A 16,943-nucleotide genomic window follows, 5' to 3' on the forward strand; every position below is an offset into this window, starting at 1 on the left:
GGGGCCTGCGGGGCCTGCGGGCCTGCGGGGCCTCCGGGGCGGGGCCTGCCGGGCCGGGCGGAGCCTCTGGGACTCCGGTGTCCCGCTCCTGTCGCTCAGGGGGTCGCGCCGCTCAGCAACACAAGATCCTGGTGAATATTTTGTCAGTTATTTTAGGGGAGCAGCGACTCTTTCTGGTGCTTGTCCGTACTTTTCACTCATGACCCCTTGGCTGCCTCTGTGTACAGAAACACCTGGCTTTGTATTTAACATACTACTTTATTCCCGTGACGTGTATGCCGTATTTCAGTTGACGTGCAGAATCTGCAAGCTGGGGGTTGTCTGTTCAATTAATCTAAAATCTGATGCCTCTAGCTGGTGAAAAAGATCTTGAGCTCTTGGTGATGAAACTAGCAGCACCTTGTCCAGCTGCAGCAAGTGGTTGTTGGTGGGCTTGGGATCTTTGCGCTTGCACACAGAATCACCAAGGCTGGGAAGGACCCTTAAGATCATCAAGTCCAGCCTGTCGCCAACACCACCACATCAGCTAGACCGTGGCACTAAGTGCCACATCCAGCCTTTCCTTGAATGCATCCAGGGATAGGAAGACCATTCCAATGTCTAATCACCCTCTCCATAAGGAAGTCCTTGGTCCACTGGTTTGCATCACTGAGATTGAATCTCAATATGGAGCAGTTTGCTCTGTTTTATGTTGATTTTTGGTGAAAGAATATCCTGGCACTTTCCCCTTTTCAGTCTGATGAAGGAATTTTGTTCCTTTGGTGAGAACAGCTTTCAGGAGAGACCTAAGAAGTTTAAACATCCAGTGTAGGAGGGGAAGAGGAGACTCAGGCTCAGTCCTTGATTTGTTGCCATCAGTGGATGCAGCTGGGTTGTTCAAGTTCCAGAGGGGATTGTGACAGCAAGGAAGGGGATGCTTACCTCTTGAATATTAGCTTTCAGAAAGGTAACATTGCATCTATACTTAGATAACCCTGCTAGTTAGAGAAAAATCTGAAATCTGTTTTGTACAAAGAAGGCAGATGTATTATTCTTTTTGCCTTTAAAAAAATTCAAGTGTTTAATAGCATGGCTTTTATGAAAGTGATTTCTGAATCACTTTAATATTGAAATTGAATTGAAATTCAATTTCTGAATTGAAAAGCTATGCTTTTGTAGTGACATTGTCTACTTTATCTTTACGAAGATGATTATTCTGGTTTAAAAGTTGCAGATTTTTTTTTGTGTTCTTTTTTTTTTTAAAAAAAAATTATTTTTCTTCTGGAGAACTGGCCTGGCCATTTATTGTTAATTTAATATGAGACTATCTGAACTTCAGGGGGAAAAAAACTACTAACTCAATGTGCCCTTGTGCCATAAATGTATTGATGAAGCAGTGTTTTAACAGATCTGCAACACTGAAGTCTGTCTGCACTGTATTCTTTGAAAAGTCTTAAATATCTTGCTGTTTGTGATGGGAAGAACAAGCCAAGTACTGATCTTTCTGTTCTTTGCCATTGCTTCTTGTACTAACGTCGCAAATGGCTTTTGAAAAATGTTTGTTTTGGTAAAACATTGTTCTTGTTAGGATATTATATTACATCATGGGAAGTCTTTTTTGTTTTGTGAAGGAGGAACTCAGAGAACTACGTGAAGAACCAACTGATCCTCAAGCTCAGCAAGAAGTAATTGACAGCATTGAAGAAGTTTATTTTTCCAGTGACTCTTTTGATATTGTGAAGTATGAGTTAGAGGTAAATTGTCTTCTTAAAATAAAGTACAGTAATATAAGAAAAAGAATGCTTGTTTCAATGAGCTCCTTTTAATTTTTTTTTTCTTGTATCTTGCAATAATGCAAAGCTGTACCCTCCTGCTTCATCTTGTGGTTGTGTGGAGCTTCTAGCATATAGTATTGGTATGAAGTCCTTTTTTTTATGTGGTAGAATTAGTGTCAGTTGTGCTAATGGACACTTTGTAATTTAAACTACTGTGAAAAATCCAAAATAGTTGGGGAAAAAAATTATTATCCATTCTTACTGAATTTTGTTGTTTACATGCAGAGGCTTCCTCCAGTACTTAGTCTTCAAGAACTTGAAGAGTACACAGACAAATTAAAGCAACAGCAAGCTGCTGTAAGTAAACTTGCTTCCTCTGTACCCTCAGGCAATTTATTGTTTTGTCTGCAAGTGTAGCCAGAAGTGTAACCAAAAAAGTTTAGATTTTAAAAACACATTAGATATTAAGCATTATTATCATGTTGTGTGCTTTTATAGTAGAAAATTGTATCAGTAAATCATATAAACATTAAATCATGAGAGTAAATCTTAGTGATAAGCATTGTAACAAAGAGGAAATGTGCTGTTTCTTTAAAAACCTGATTTTCTGAATCTTCAGCTTTTCCATGTATGTTGAAGAAAAGTAATGTTCAGCACAGCACTGAATATTGCAGTAGCATCTTTTTCGAGGGATTTCTAGCAGTGCAAAACATAACATATTTTTCTTTTTTAAAATTTAATTTATGTTTAATATTTTTAAATGCTCTTTCCTTAGAGTTGCTATTTTCTTGTATTTTTCATTTGCCAATTTATTAATTGTCCACAGAGGTGTCTAGTGAATAGTGGTACAGAGTTATGATGTAATAAAACAAGTGAAATGTAACAAAGAGTAATAACTATAATTTATGAGGGGAAATTGGAGTAGCGGCTTCTGAAATGTACTTGTTACATCTAAAGCTATTTTATTTTCTATTAATACATTAAGTATTGTTTCATTGCTCTTTTAAAGATGAATTATATGATTTAGGAAATGAATGTATTAACTGGCATTTGGAGAATATGTGCAAGTAAAGTAATAATAATCTTAATTCCTGTATCTAAATGAATCAAATGTACAGAAAGAGAACATAGGTTCATTAACTATACATAGAAAAGAAATTTCTTCTACCTAAGATTGGTTTTCCAGAAGAAGCAGATGAAATTTTGTAAAGTATTAGTGAGAAGTTGAGGAAATTAATATTCCATGTTTCCCAACAAGAGGTCTAAGGAAAGATGTTGAAAGTGGGTAGTGGTTTTTTGTGTTGTGTCAAACACGTCAGTGTCCATATCTATAGCTGATATATTAATTTAGATAATGGTTTAGAGATCATTCCATCTTCTAAATTTCTATAACACAAAGCACTCAAGCAGGTGTGAATTCTAGGTGATAGGGCTCTGATCTTCCACTTCTCCCTGACTGTTACTGTTGAATTTTTTTGTTTTTGAGAATTATGGTTGCACACAAGAGACTGATCAAGGAAGCAATGCCCATTTTTTGGTTCAGTTCAGAGAGCAGCTCTCAGTAACCTTCCACTGAGTAGTTCAGAACAATGGAGAAAATTTGAAAATACGCATGTTCTGTGTGCTAAAAAAGGGTATAATGTGCACAGAGTGAGTATTCATTTTGACACAGTATCATTCTGAAAGGCAGATATCCTTATGGCTTTCTTAGATCTCCATAGTAGATGGTTAACCAAAGTTTGTACGCTAGCAGTAATGTAAGCAGAATGTAAACAGTTGTAGTGTCCTATAGAATTTCTGTTTTCTATTCTAGTATGTTCTTTAACAAGCAGAGATGTAAAGGATTAATTAAAAAATGTCTAGTAATTCCTAGGTGGAACTGTAAATGTTTACCTTATTTTGCTTCTAAGAAAAGCCAATTGTAATTTTTTAGCATTTTTTTACCTTGTTATGGCATATTTATTAATAAATTTGAAAAGTGCATAACTAAATGATACAGTATCACAAACTCATAGAATTTCAGCATAGGGATGGCCTACTTAATCAAGATTGCTGGGTATCACATATAATACTCTTTTTCTAAGGTATCTAAGAAAGTTGCAGACTTGATTCTTGAAAAACAGCCTGCATATGTTCAGGTAAGTCAACTAACAGTCACTACTTAAGAGTAAACCACTCTGTTATATGTGGCTATAATGCTACTCTTGTTTCATTGGGGGTTAAATCTAGTAATTTGTTAGTAGAGATTCTGGTGCCTGGTTGGAACTAGCTGCATGTGTATGCTAAACCTGTATCTGTACAGTGAGAAGAGCCATGGGAATACTGCGCTAGAGGCCCTTGGGTTTATAAAGGCTTCAGCATATGATTATTCTAAGAAGGATTTCTGAGAACAGAAATTCACAGGCTTGACTATTACCTGCAATGGACTTGAACAGGAGGTCCTCTAGTATTTCTGTTTAGGAACAGTTTCAGATCTTTTTCCATAAGAGAAAACAGCAATGACCTTAAGAGCACTAAACCAGAAACCTGCCACTAATCTCAGGAAGTCACGAGACAAAAGCATCTCAGAGAAGACCGAGCTGGAAATAGAGCATCAACATGTCAATAATCTCTTGAGAGCAAAACAAAGCAAACCTGCTTTTAGCTGCTTGCAGTAGAATATTGGCATGGCTTGTCTTCTTGTTCCCAAAACATAATTGGAACAGCTATTATAATGGTTGTCGAAATAAAATGTGTGGGGTTTTTTCTACTTATTCATTTTAATTAATGCCCTTAGCGTTCAATCAGCTCTGCCTGATTTTACTTGATCTTTCCAGGAAATGACAGTGAGAATTATGCAAATTGAAAACTTGAGGTTGTTATCAAAGTAGTCTGAGAATTATCCTGTGGTGGATAATTCTGTGTGTGTATGGTACTTTGTGTAAGCATAGTCATACCTGTGATTATGCAACTCTCATTTTGGTCAAGAAGCTGGAGGGAGTGTGGGAGGGCAATGATGGCTGCATTTGGTGGTGGAGGTGCCTCCTGCATCTCAGCTGATACACTGTTGCTGCAGGCGAGGGTTTGGACCTCCTGGCTGTTAACTTGCTGTAGTTGTCATGAAGGTGGAATTACTTTCTTTTTTTCATCCAGAGGGCACAACTGCCTCTTCTGCTTGCTTGTGTTCATGGCCCATAAATCCAGCCTTAGTGACCTTGTGAGTGTCCCATCTGCCCTGGCACTTTGCTGGGTAGAAAGAGGAGTGCTGCTGTTTAAGGGAAAATGGAGGGGTGAACATTGCTTGTGTTGTCTCCTGCAATGGCTGGTGGAAGAAAAAAACCTGAAGAGGTAATATTATTTCAGCTTTAGTTAGAAAATTTGTATGGTAGGCTATTGCAGAAGGAGGCTGGGTAAGTGCTACAGTGGTGGAGTCTTCATAAGGTGGTGTGGAGGTGGGCAGAAAGAGTAACTGTACAGTATCAATTCCTTCTGGTATAATTTTGCTGTTGTGAATGTTCAGAATTGATAATGTTGAGTGAGTGCTTCTTTTTCTGAATCCAGCAGCTTCTCTTTGAAAACCCCCTTTCAATGCGTAGTAGTGCTGTGGAGAGTGTGTTTCTTGCATTTTGCTGTGAAATGTTAATATTCTTATCCCAGTGAAATCTTAGTGAGGTCCGTGTGTTTTATACCAAGAAGTTCCAAAGAGCCAGTTAAATATCCATCATGCCAGTAGGAATCTCAAATGCATATTTGCTGATTAAGTCAATAATCCTTAAGTGTTACTTATGGGCCCAGGCTTGCACAGAGTTATTCTTATCAGTACACTTACTTGCCAGAGATTTCTGGTGGGCATCATAGAACTCACCTTTCCACTGCTGATGTGCTGCAGGTACTTTGTAATGGCATCTCCAGTTCAGTGTCTTACTACAATAATAGGTCATTAGAATAGCAAAAAATCAGTTGACTCTGTCTCTTCAACATGTTGCCACTGTGCAAAGGAATGTGTGAGTAAGTCATTGGTTTATAGCCCATTTCTAGTATGAAGTAGTGGTCTAAGAGACATTACTATGGGCAGAGAGGGAGACATGACACAGACACAAGACAAAGGATTTATTATTTTTCCTTCTCCTTAGAAGGAAAGGTGTGCTTTAGGAACAAACAATGGGTAGAAGATTGTCTTTGAGAAGAGAAAAATGTGTTCAACCCTAAATGCTCAACAGAAGATTCTGTCTTTAGGGCCCATTAGGCTGAACTCTCTGTGCCTCTCCCACATTCAAAGGTGTTTTGCAGAATTTTTGCAAGAGGCAAGACTGGAATGGAGTTGCTCCTTATTGTATGTGTTTCCTCATGAAAAATGGACCAATAGCCTTTGGAATAGCACTGACATTTACAAAGAATGTTATTAGTGAGAAGTAGGTACTGAGGAAAGTAATCCTTTAATTTGGCTTCTTAAGATATTATGCGTATTGGCAACTAAGCTGTCATTTTCCAAAAGGAATGTTGATAACTTAATGGAGGAACTGTTGTTGGTAAAGGATGATGCTCAGTAGTTTGTCAGAATTACTTGTATCTTTGGAAACTGACCAGGAGCTGATCTTAAACTGAACTAAACTTTAAACTTGTTCCTGCTTTTTGTGTCTTTAGAATTAGAGTAGTTTTCAAAGTAAGTCTCCCTTCTTCTCATGGAAGCACTTGATATGTTTTAAAATGCTGAGCAGTATTGAAAAAAACAAGTATGAATTTATTTTTTTTCTTCAGTTTGTAGAAAGCATTCACTTTTGTGCAGTGCTGTTCCTAACAAAAGAAATCATAATAGGTACTTTTTTTTTTTTTAAGGTTTTGAGACTGTGGTAGGCACTTCAGGAAGTCACAATTAAGCTAAATTCAGTTCACCTGTGCTGAAGAGTTTTCAGCTGAAATTCAACAAGATACAATTAATGTTCATTATGAAGTGACGTCTGTTAAATCTGTAGAACACAAGTGCTTCTAAACTAGAAAATGCTTTGTGAAACATTATTTTTGTTTTGTTTTGCTGCTCTCTGGTGTATTGATGGAAACGAATCCTTATGCTTCTATCCCTGAAGCTTTGATTATTCTGCCGTGGTACATTAATGGCATAGAGATTCTTAGGCTGCATGTACAGTATATCAATGTAGAGGGTCCTGCTGCAATGAAAATCGATTTCCAATATCTTTCTTCAAAAGAGAATTGCATTTTAAAATATAGTATATTTTAATATTACATTCTAATGTTTAGCATATATAAAATGATGAAACAAATATGTGTAGTAGCTCTACAAAGTCATTAAAACATCTCAAGAGAAACCTACTAATCACTGGTCTTTGCTGGTGTGTAGCAGGACTTTGTATTTTATTTAACCTGTTGTCTTTCTGTAGGAACTTGAACGTGTTACATCATTGCAGACTGGCCTTCAGCTAGCAGCTGTTATCTGCACAAATGGAAGAAGGTATCTTGCTTAAATAGTGGCAGAGATTGAAAGCGGGAAAAAGTATGTAAGAAGAAATCTGTAAACCCAGGAAATTGCCTTGGTGATGCTACGTCTGTGCTGAATAGAGTTAGCAATAGTAGTTAAATATACTGAAACAAATATGAACTGCTTTCTCTCTTGCAGCCCTTACTTTTCCAATTGCGAGTTGTCTTTAAAAGAAGAATCTTTTGAGCTACACCATTGATCCACATACAAGTTCTGCAGAAGGGAAAACGTACCATTCTAGTAGTCTGTTGGTATAATCTCAACTTCTGGGTTTCCCTAAGAATGCTGACTATCTTGTTTTCTAGCACATATTCTGACGGACTTGTTAGAATTTATTCAAAATAAGTTTTACTTTATATTTGGTCAGGATTATGTGAATTTTTAACTTTTGCAGACACCTGAATGTAGCAAAGGAAGGCTTCACACAAACTAGTTTGGGGCTTCTTGCAAATCAAAGGAAACGACAGTTGCTTATTGGACTGCTGAAATCTCTGAGAACAATAAAAACACTGGTAGGTACTGTTGATTTTGTTCAATGGCAAAATAGTTTTCTTCATTTCTGTGTAGTTATCACTGTTTTTTGTTTTTGTTCTTTTGGTTTTTTTTTAGCAAAGAACTGATGTGCGTTTGAGTGAGATGTTGGAGGTAAGTCTCTGCCAGACTGTTACAATTTGAAGCAATTCTGAATGCACTTCTGTCAATCATCTTAATTTTGTCCTCTTTCCTTCCTCTTGCAAACAGGCTTTATGTGTCTGTGTGTATAAATTACCTTTTGATTGTTTTTTTAAATGTTGTGGGTCAAATCAAATTAGATGGGTCCTGTGCCAGAGGGGGGAGTATTTTCTGTCAAAGACCCAATTCTGCCTTTAGAAATGGACACTGAAGCTTGACTTAGCTCAGTAAGAGTGCTGTGAAGTGCTACTCCCCTCCCTACCCTCGACTTAAGCTTTTTACCTGGCCTTCACTTGATATTTGGAAGAAAAAAGGTAAGATTTAGTTGATTAGTGATACAGTGTGCCTGGATAATGTACTTCTACTGATATATTATGGTATAAATTTAGATAGGGGCTCCCTACTTAGGAATTTAATTGTAAGTGGAGTAGCCACTGTCCTTATTCGTTGGGTTGCCTTTTTATTAGTCAGCTTTAGAAAAAATTGCTACATGCAGGCCATGACACTGAAAATTCTATGCATACAGAATGTATATTACATGAAAATGCAGTAGGCTCCACACAGAGCAAAAATAAGATCTTGTCTTACTGTGATTAATTATACGAAAGAGTTTCAGGTTTTATTGACAACTGTATTTTAATAGTAATGTAACAACCTTGACTTGCTGATTTGCCAAGTATTTACAACTAATACTGGATGGGACACCATAATGATAATCCCTAATTATTAAAATTGGAAATTTGAGTCTTAATAATTATAACTCTTTAGATTCTTTGAGTTTAATTCCATCTTGGGTAATACACCATGTCTTAGCACATTTTCTTACTCTTCACCGAGCAAGAATGTAGTAATTTACAGGCTGCATAAATATGGCCTTCTGCTTAGTAAGCCCTGTACAGTGATTTGCTTTTATTTTCTGTGCTGTATTTTGTTGCACAGAAAATCAGCTCTTCCCCATTTACTGGTGGGGGGAGTTGTGTAGAAACAGAGATCTGGGTGTTGCATTCACATACAGATCCTAATGTGTGATTATCATAATTTGCCAGGGATTTTTAAAGGTGCCCTCTCTGGCTAAGTGCAGTTTTAGAGCTGTGCTCAATGTCAATTCCCAATAAAGTATCTCAGATATTGGCCAAGAAGAAGTTAGTAGCTTGGAATATGCATGAGAGCTATTAGTAACCATTCATAGAGGAACATTTAGATAAGGGTTCTCAATTAAAAAACGAACAGACACAAAGCTATAATAACTTACAGGGGTGAGCTGCATCTGGACTATATTGGTAAGGCTTTCTCATTTGAGTTCTGTTAGACTTAATGGAGCAAGTACCAGGTTTCCAATGGAGAAAGATGCAAAGAGCTCTAAATGGAGCAATCATTTTAGACCAATGTCATGTTTTCTTCTAATGGACAACGTGTGGGGTTTCTTTTGTGTTTTTAGCTAATCTTGATCTGCATTAGAATGCTCTTGTTAAAATAAATTTCATTTCAGAAACTCCTTTATGGTAATAGCCTAATATAAATTGTCCTTATGTTTTTACTTTTCAATCAATGACTGTGATCTTCCAGTAACAGCTTTGCATTTGAGCTCTCTGAATCATGTCATATAACTAATGTAACTAGGACAAAAAAAGGAAGCTTTTAGCTTTTAAAGAGGGTTTTTATTCCTCCCAAGAGCCTTTCTGGTCTCACATGTAATACGATACTACAATAGGAGTTATACCTAAGACACTGTCCATTTTCTGTTGGCAAGATCTTGGGGTTTTACATTTTTGTGTGTATGTTTTTGTTTTGGTTTTGTCCTGGCTTCTTTGTGTACTTCCTGATTGATTTGTGTACTTACTGGTTATTCTTCTTATAAATTAGAGGACAGTATTTCCTTTTTTTTTTTTCCCCCTAAAGTATATTCTTTTTGTCCTGGGGCTTTGTGTGAGCCGTTTGTCTTTAAATTAATTTCTAATTAGCTATAGAACGTGTCCAATTAACTGGTGCTTATTTGGGAATAATTTTGGAGTGTCTCCCTTTTTTTTTAATGTTTTGTAGACTGTGGCAACAGCCTGCAGGTGCCTGAACTTACGTCTTTTCTTGCTTATGAGTTAATCATACAGTATTAACGAAGGTTTGAAGGTTAACTGGGAAGCTGTTAGTTGTTTTGTAATAAAAACTTCCTGATAAGTTTTGTATGAATGCATAAGGAAACAAAACAGAGAGTAATTTCTATAAGGTAATGTAATACATAGTGTTTTCAGATGTTGCTAAGATGCTGTTTCCAGTTCTAAGCTGCTTGTGCATTAACTTCTGCAATAGACCCGCACACATTTCCTTTAACTACTATATAGACCTGAGAGGCAAAATATTTTGTTCTGAGTGTTTATACATAAGCTTGTAAGCAAAAGTGAGTGTTGTAGTGTTTGATTCAAAAGCCAAATTGTTTCCGTTGTATTCTGTCCTAAGGAAGAGGACTATCCAGGGGCTATTCAGCTGTGCTTGGAATGCCAGAAAGCTGCCAGCACTTTCAAACACTACAGTTGTATCAGGTAAGGTGATACTGTGCAGATTTCAGATTCTGTATGATTTTATTTGTAAATGGTATGAAACATTGATCATTAATTCTCATTCTCTAAAGTGGCTTTGGTTGAAATTTAATTTTCTGCTTAGAAAAGTAAAAATTAGGCACTTATAAAAGCAAAAGCATCCTCAGTAGTTTCAGCCCTTCTCATACCACTACTAACCAGTTTTCACAATCATAACACTATATAATCTATATTTCGACTGTGTCATTGTTTTGTAACCATTGTAGTATGTTGACAGGTTTCAACTAAGACTTGAATTGTAACTGTGCTACAACCTGAGCTAATTTTTCAATAAGCAATTTTTTTCCCCAGAAGTTAATTTACATTCAGCAAGTTGGCTTGTGTAGGATAACTCACCCTGATTCTTGGCAATGAAATTAGCAAGTCCAGAGCTTCATGCTGTCATGGAGAAATTGCTTTCAGAACCGGAACTAATCTGAATATCTGCAGTTCCTACCTTAGGAAGACTTGATGTTTCCATTGCTTTTAGAAAGACAAAAAAATAATAATTGGGTAAACATTAAGTTCAAAGTCATAATAGGTATGACAATAAAGGAGTAAAATGAAGTGAATTGTAATGTTTCATGCATGAAGAAGATAATTAGATTTTATTTTTTGATAATTTTAATTAGAATTTTAAATTAGTGGGTAAAATTCTGCCATTGTTTGATCTCCTGTCGCATAATCTCTGGCTTAGAAGGGCCAAAATTTGTGAAAACGTGCTCTGTTCTCTTCCTTGCAACTTCTTAGTAATTAGCCATAATCCGCAATTTCAGTTCAGGATCTGCTTTTGAGGTATAGTTGTTTCAGGATCTGAAGACGCACCGAAAAGTGGATGAAGGTAGAAATTGAATCTGGAAATAAACCCCTTTCCATTCTGATGTCAGATTCAAGGCTGCTTTTTGCTTTCTTTTTAATTCCATAAAACTTGTGTGGAATACAGGCAATATTTGCCTATATAAACAGTTTGAATGCCTTCCTTATGTAGTAGTGATAAAAACTATTCTTTATTTATTTGAATGAGGAAAAATTATGGTGATTTCTCTTAGTCCTTGACAATGTAGTTGTTGATAAGCAAGATTACTCCTGAACAACTTTTGCTCTGCTTGACTACCTTCTGCAGAGAGATGGGTCTTTCAGTCTTCCATACCTGTGTCTCATCTGTACTGTTCAGTAAGCTCTCCTTGGTATTTATTGCTCTTTCAGATGCTCTGATTTATTCTGCGTATCTCCTTTCTTTTAGAGAAGTTAGCAGCATTTATTCAGCTTGAAAAGGCAGCTTGATTTCTTAAGGGTCTTGCGGTGCTCATCTGTAAAACCTTGCTGTTTTGAGATTTAGGTTAAATCACAGTTTATTTGTCTTAAATTCTGTTCTGTGCAAATGACATGAAGGTTTCTGTTTAATGTTGAATCACTTCAAGCTTTTACTGGAGTTTCATAGCTGTACTATGTCCAGTAAAGCAAAATTTGGAACTTTAACAGTTCACAGCTTTGCCATTTAGAATATTTAACTGCAAAAGTAATACTGTTTTAAATGTGATAGCATGCTGACAAGTTACCTGACAAATAGCTATGAGGATTTAATTTGTTGTTGCACTCAAAAGGATATCCATGCACCCAAGAAGGCAGTTTACTGAAAGCATGGCAGAAAAAAATCAGCAGTGCTTCTTTACTCTGAGAGATATTTTTTTTGAGCTTGTTCTTGTTTGCATTGTGAAAGCAGAAGGGCACTTAAGCTGTAAATCCTAGACTCAGCACATACATTTCAGTCTCTCTGTACTGTTTTACTTGCAGAAGTCTGAGAGAATAGGTATTGTATAGAATAATGTCTCACTAGCAGGGGGTTGGGCTAAAGGAACCAAATGAATATTTTGTGTTTCTATTTAAGACTGCAGTGAAAAAGAGCTAGTCAAGAAAAAAGACATGCTAGCATTTTTAAAGTGCTTATATGAGGCATCACCTCTGTATTGTACTATGAAATTTTCACAGAATCCCTTTGATGCTGTCCATATGACAAGAACCATTCTTCACATTTTTCTTGCTAGATGGTGGTATGAATTAGATGTAGCTCTGAAACAGAAAGGGATTTAAACCTTTCTCTGAAGCATGTAATTGATTTAATTTGGGGTATACATAATCTGAAGAGACGAACACTTCAGCTTCCCTGCTGACTTCTTTGGTTTTAAGAGTGGCTGCTCATCCTTGTTTGAAATAACACTCTATTATATTTGTTCTCCATTCTCTTCTTCCTAGGGAAGACTTGCATTATGTGATTAATTTTTGTTTAAAAATATAAATGAATGTCTTTTGCCTTCTACTTGCTGATAAGTTCTGATTAGACTCCCTTGAAAAACCTGTAGGAAAACATAGTATCGGGTAATAGGATGACTCTGGCTACTCTGGTTACTTCTGTACCTGGTTCTAAAGGTGAGAAAAGGAGTGATTCAGTGCATAGCAAGTTTTGTACTCAGGTTCTAATATATTCTTGCTACCTAAAAGAACTGAGTTACAGGAAATGCTCATAAACGTTAGCATGATGGGATTATGGGCCTATCATTTAAGCTGAGAGAATAAGGTAGGGAAGCAAGAATCTATCTTTTAATAGTTAATATAGTTCCCTTAGAAGATTCAGAGTATAGAATTAAGTTGTCTAAAATCAAGTACGGTGATTATCCCATGAAAACTCTGTGCTCTCCATGCTGAAGAGAATATCCTGCCTTTTTCTTAGTTTCTTCAGTCCTTCCAAACTGAACATAGTTGTCATATTTTCTGGCTGGTGTTCTGAAATTTTTAAAGCTGATTGTTGGAAAGGAGCAGTTGTGTCTTTCTTTGTCCTAGTTTCTCTTATGGTAACTATTTTTGTAATTGCCTAATATAGCTCAGAGAAATGAAAAAAAATTTCTGAAGAGTTGTGTAAATTTAAATTATTTTTTTCCTCCAGTGTTTCTGTTAGGGGTTCCTGTGCAACAAGTAAAAATTACTATACCATGGTTTGCAAGGACCTGATAGTCCTTACCTTTCTGGTTATGTTCTGCTTTAGACCAGTGTGCCAAATCAGAACATTTAGAGCATTTGTTTCTTGGCAGTTGGGAATGCCTTTGAATGATTGGCTACATCCTAGCAGGCTGGGGTCTTGTCTGGGCTCTTAACGCTGTTGCATTGTAAACCTAGTTTAATGCCCTGCTGCCACAGACATTTTAATCTGAATTATTAGGAGTACTGCAAATGCTTGCAGCAAGTGCCTTTCAGTAGTAACAGTAGTGTGGTGATGCCAGTCTGACACATTAACAGCAGGTTAATGATTCATGATAAGTTACTGTTGTGGTGTGGTAGCAGGCAGGCGTGTTTTTTGGAAACAAGGAACTTGGAGAGGAATGTTAATATAATCGGTAGTTTGATTTAAACATTTTTTTTCCATTAACAGTGAGTTGAATTCAAAACTGCAAGACACCTTGGAACAAATAGAGGTAAGATCGAATATATTGATGTTTCCTGTAAGTCAGTATTTAAGCTCTAGATATTAGAGCTTTCTAATGCAATGTTATTAGCAATTACAGAACATGCATGTTTCTTTCAAATACCGTCTTTAGAATGCTATAGTCATTGCTATTCATGTAGCCTTTTGTGCTGCAGTCAACTTAAATGCTCTGTAGCACGTGATAAAACGTATGTGCCCACTGTAAATGGTAAAGCAGTCAAATAAAATAGGCACATAACATTTAAAGTACTGGTGCAAAGGTGTGCTCCCTGAGTGGTGAAGATGCATGGTGGTTTTCAGTCCGTGAGCTGCTAGGAATCTTTTGGACTACTCCTTCATAGCAGTGAAAAGTAAACTAGCAGTATGCCAATGGGTTCATATAAGCTACTATGACAATTTCGCTGGAAATTTCAGAGGTGAGCAAACTGGTAACTGCTGGATGGAACCAGTGCTCAGCCATTCGAAGTAAGACTTGAATAGCTGGAAAAGATGCCACTAAGACAGGTGAAAGTTTAAGTTGGTAGATAGTATTGCAAAAGCAAATGAGTAAAAAATAGTGTGTTGCTGGAAAGTGATGGCAAAAAAAAAAAAAAAGAGCAATAGGAGTCCTTTTAACTCCATTACTATGTAATTTTCAGCTGGAAGTTGGCAAGCTTTTTCTAAGAAGTCTAGTAATGTAGATATGTATAATACATATGTAGTGCATGTAATGCATACACTTGGCAGAGCATAGCAGGAAACTGAATTAGCTCCCCCAGAAGCTTTGTATGCCTCTGGTCATGTGCTCTTTAGAAAGCCAGATTGGTGCATGTATTATCATATCTTATTATTAAATTCCCTGTACAATTAGAACTTTAATAAGTTTCCTTCATTTATGCCCTTCTACGTTTGCTTTCTTGCAAAGCTTTTCTTTGTTCTTTTGCTCTTTCACTGATACATGATCTATTCAAAGCATGGCTGTTTCAAAAGACCTAATGAAATGACTGTTTTCTTCTCACTATCATATAGGCCAGCCATTAAACTCATCTTTTTTTTGTAATATCACTTGCCTTCCATTCCTGTTGCTTTCCTTTATGTGCCATTTATTCCTTGTGAGCAAACATTGAAGGTGCCTAAAAGGAGACACGCATCTTCCTTCCAGTGACAGCTTTGCAATGCAAATTCTGCTAGTACTAAAATCTGGTAAAATATGCCATGTTGGTTGGTGATAGAAATTTGAAGTTAGACAAATAATCATATTCAAGATTTTTGTTTATTATTTGTGAATTTATGGGAGCATCTAATTTCCATCCTGTGAAAGTATCTTGTTTTTTGCTAGAATTATGTCCATATGTATGGGAGAATGTAAGTCAGCCTGGGATTTGTAGGGTGTTCTATGAAATACATGCTCTAGTTCATACAAAATCATATTCTGCTAATTAACATTTTAATAATGAGTCTTATCAATAGTTGAATGCCTCTGCTTATGTCCATTCTATTTTTTATGTTTTATATTTTTGTTGTTTTTCTTTTTGTAATTTAGGTTTTCGCAGTGACCTTTTATACTATGTTAGAAATAAAATGTAAAGTGGCTGTAGAGAAAGGAATAATTGAAAAATGTAGTTGAAATGAATGTGCTCTGTGTTTAAGAGCTTGAGTTCAAAGGCAGTTTGATATCTCTGCTTCTCTGTACAGCTGTCCTACATTAAATTGGAGAAGGAAAATATAAAATCACTATATGGCTGAAATTCAAATTGCTGAGTAACGCTTTAAAGAAGTTCTGAGTCTTTAGGTTACTTGTTCTTTTACCATTTTGCTCAGGAAAAAATGCAGTATTTGATTGTATTCTACTCTTTTATTTGGAGATAAAATGAAACACACACCACCAAACCCAAGAGCAACCAAAACCCCCCCACCAAAGTTCTAGGATTGAAACCCATAAATATTTTGTGGCTAATGAAGTAATTAATGAAAATTTTCTAGCTAAGTAAGTAAAAGTACAAAGGAACTAAAGATGCATCTTCAGTTTCTATTTGGAAGAGCAAGGCTACATTGCAAGGTTCTTAAATAATAAGAATTGCAATAGATTTAGTAACTAGCAAGGAGAGAAAGTATCTGCTACCTGCGTGTGCGTGTGTTAACATCTGTTATTGATTCCTGTTTTCTTGCATTGTTGGTTGAAAATAATAACTTGAGTTAGGTTGTGCGTGTCAGAATGTATTACAACATCTAAGTGAGAATTATGTTATTAAACTACATGGTCTATTTCTCAGAAACCTTATTAGTTAGTCATTAAGTATATGATCCTATTTTAGTGTTTGTTTTTTTTTTTCATTCAGTGCACATAATAGATTAACTTCATTTATTGCAAAGCTGTTCAGTATGCTCAGATAGCTCTCCTGGCAGAACTAGTAATTTTGTGTGTGTAATCTTCTCCTATGGTACTGCTCATTGTGCTGATATAATACTCCATAAATTACCTCACAATGAACTTTTAAGTGCAACAGTGTTAATTCTATTTAAATAGATGGCAGTTGTCAGAGGGTTAAAAAGTCTAGAGTTGAATTGCTTGGGCTCAGACACCCATGGAGCATTTTAATTTTTTTTCCCCAGATCTGGGTTTTTCTTAGGAGTGGGAGCAGCCCAAGTTCAAAATCCCAGCTCTCCCATATTGTGGTGCTAGACCTTCTCGAAGTAAGCATCACTTGGAATTTTACTTCAGTGAGTTAGTGTACTTTTTACCATGCTTGTTCTTGGAAAAGGTGGAACTGTTTGGTTGACAGGAATTTCAGATGGAGGTGCTGCAGGACGTAACATTTGAGCACCTCAAAATAGTCCAGTAATGCACAGCTTTGTACAAGCATAAGTATTAGATTGCTTTTCCTCACTTGTTGTTGTTTAAATAATGTATTACTTGGCCTGTTTTTATTAAGTATTTATCACATTTTTTCCCCTTCATTTATATAGGAACAATTGGATGTAGCACTCTCCAAAATATGCAAGAATTTTGATATCAG

General features: G+C 36.3%; 1 protein-coding gene across 1 annotated transcript in view; it reads left to right on the forward strand.

The window, feature by feature from the left end:
- CCDC132 (coiled-coil domain containing 132) overlaps nt 1-16,943 on the forward strand; it is a 74,598-nt gene that overhangs the window by 8,256 nt on the left and 49,399 nt on the right. Inside the window, exons 3-11 of the mRNA XM_010001590.1 lie at nt 1,611-1,733; nt 2,040-2,111; nt 3,839-3,892; nt 7,130-7,200; nt 7,622-7,739; nt 7,837-7,872; nt 10,351-10,433; nt 13,894-13,936; nt 16,894-16,942. Of these exons, the coding sequence (XP_009999892.1) occupies nt 1,611-1,733; nt 2,040-2,111; nt 3,839-3,892; nt 7,130-7,200; nt 7,622-7,739; nt 7,837-7,872; nt 10,351-10,433; nt 13,894-13,936; nt 16,894-16,942 (649 nt within the window). The remainder of the gene's footprint in view (nt 1-1,610; nt 1,734-2,039; nt 2,112-3,838; nt 3,893-7,129; nt 7,201-7,621; nt 7,740-7,836; nt 7,873-10,350; nt 10,434-13,893; nt 13,937-16,893; nt 16,943) is intronic.

The sequence above is a fragment of the Chaetura pelagica genome, unplaced genomic scaffold (genome assembly GCF_000747805.2).
Source record: "Chaetura pelagica isolate M959 unplaced genomic scaffold, ChaPel_1.0 scaffold127, whole genome shotgun sequence".
NCBI lineage: Eukaryota > Metazoa > Chordata > Aves > Apodiformes > Apodidae > Chaetura > Chaetura pelagica.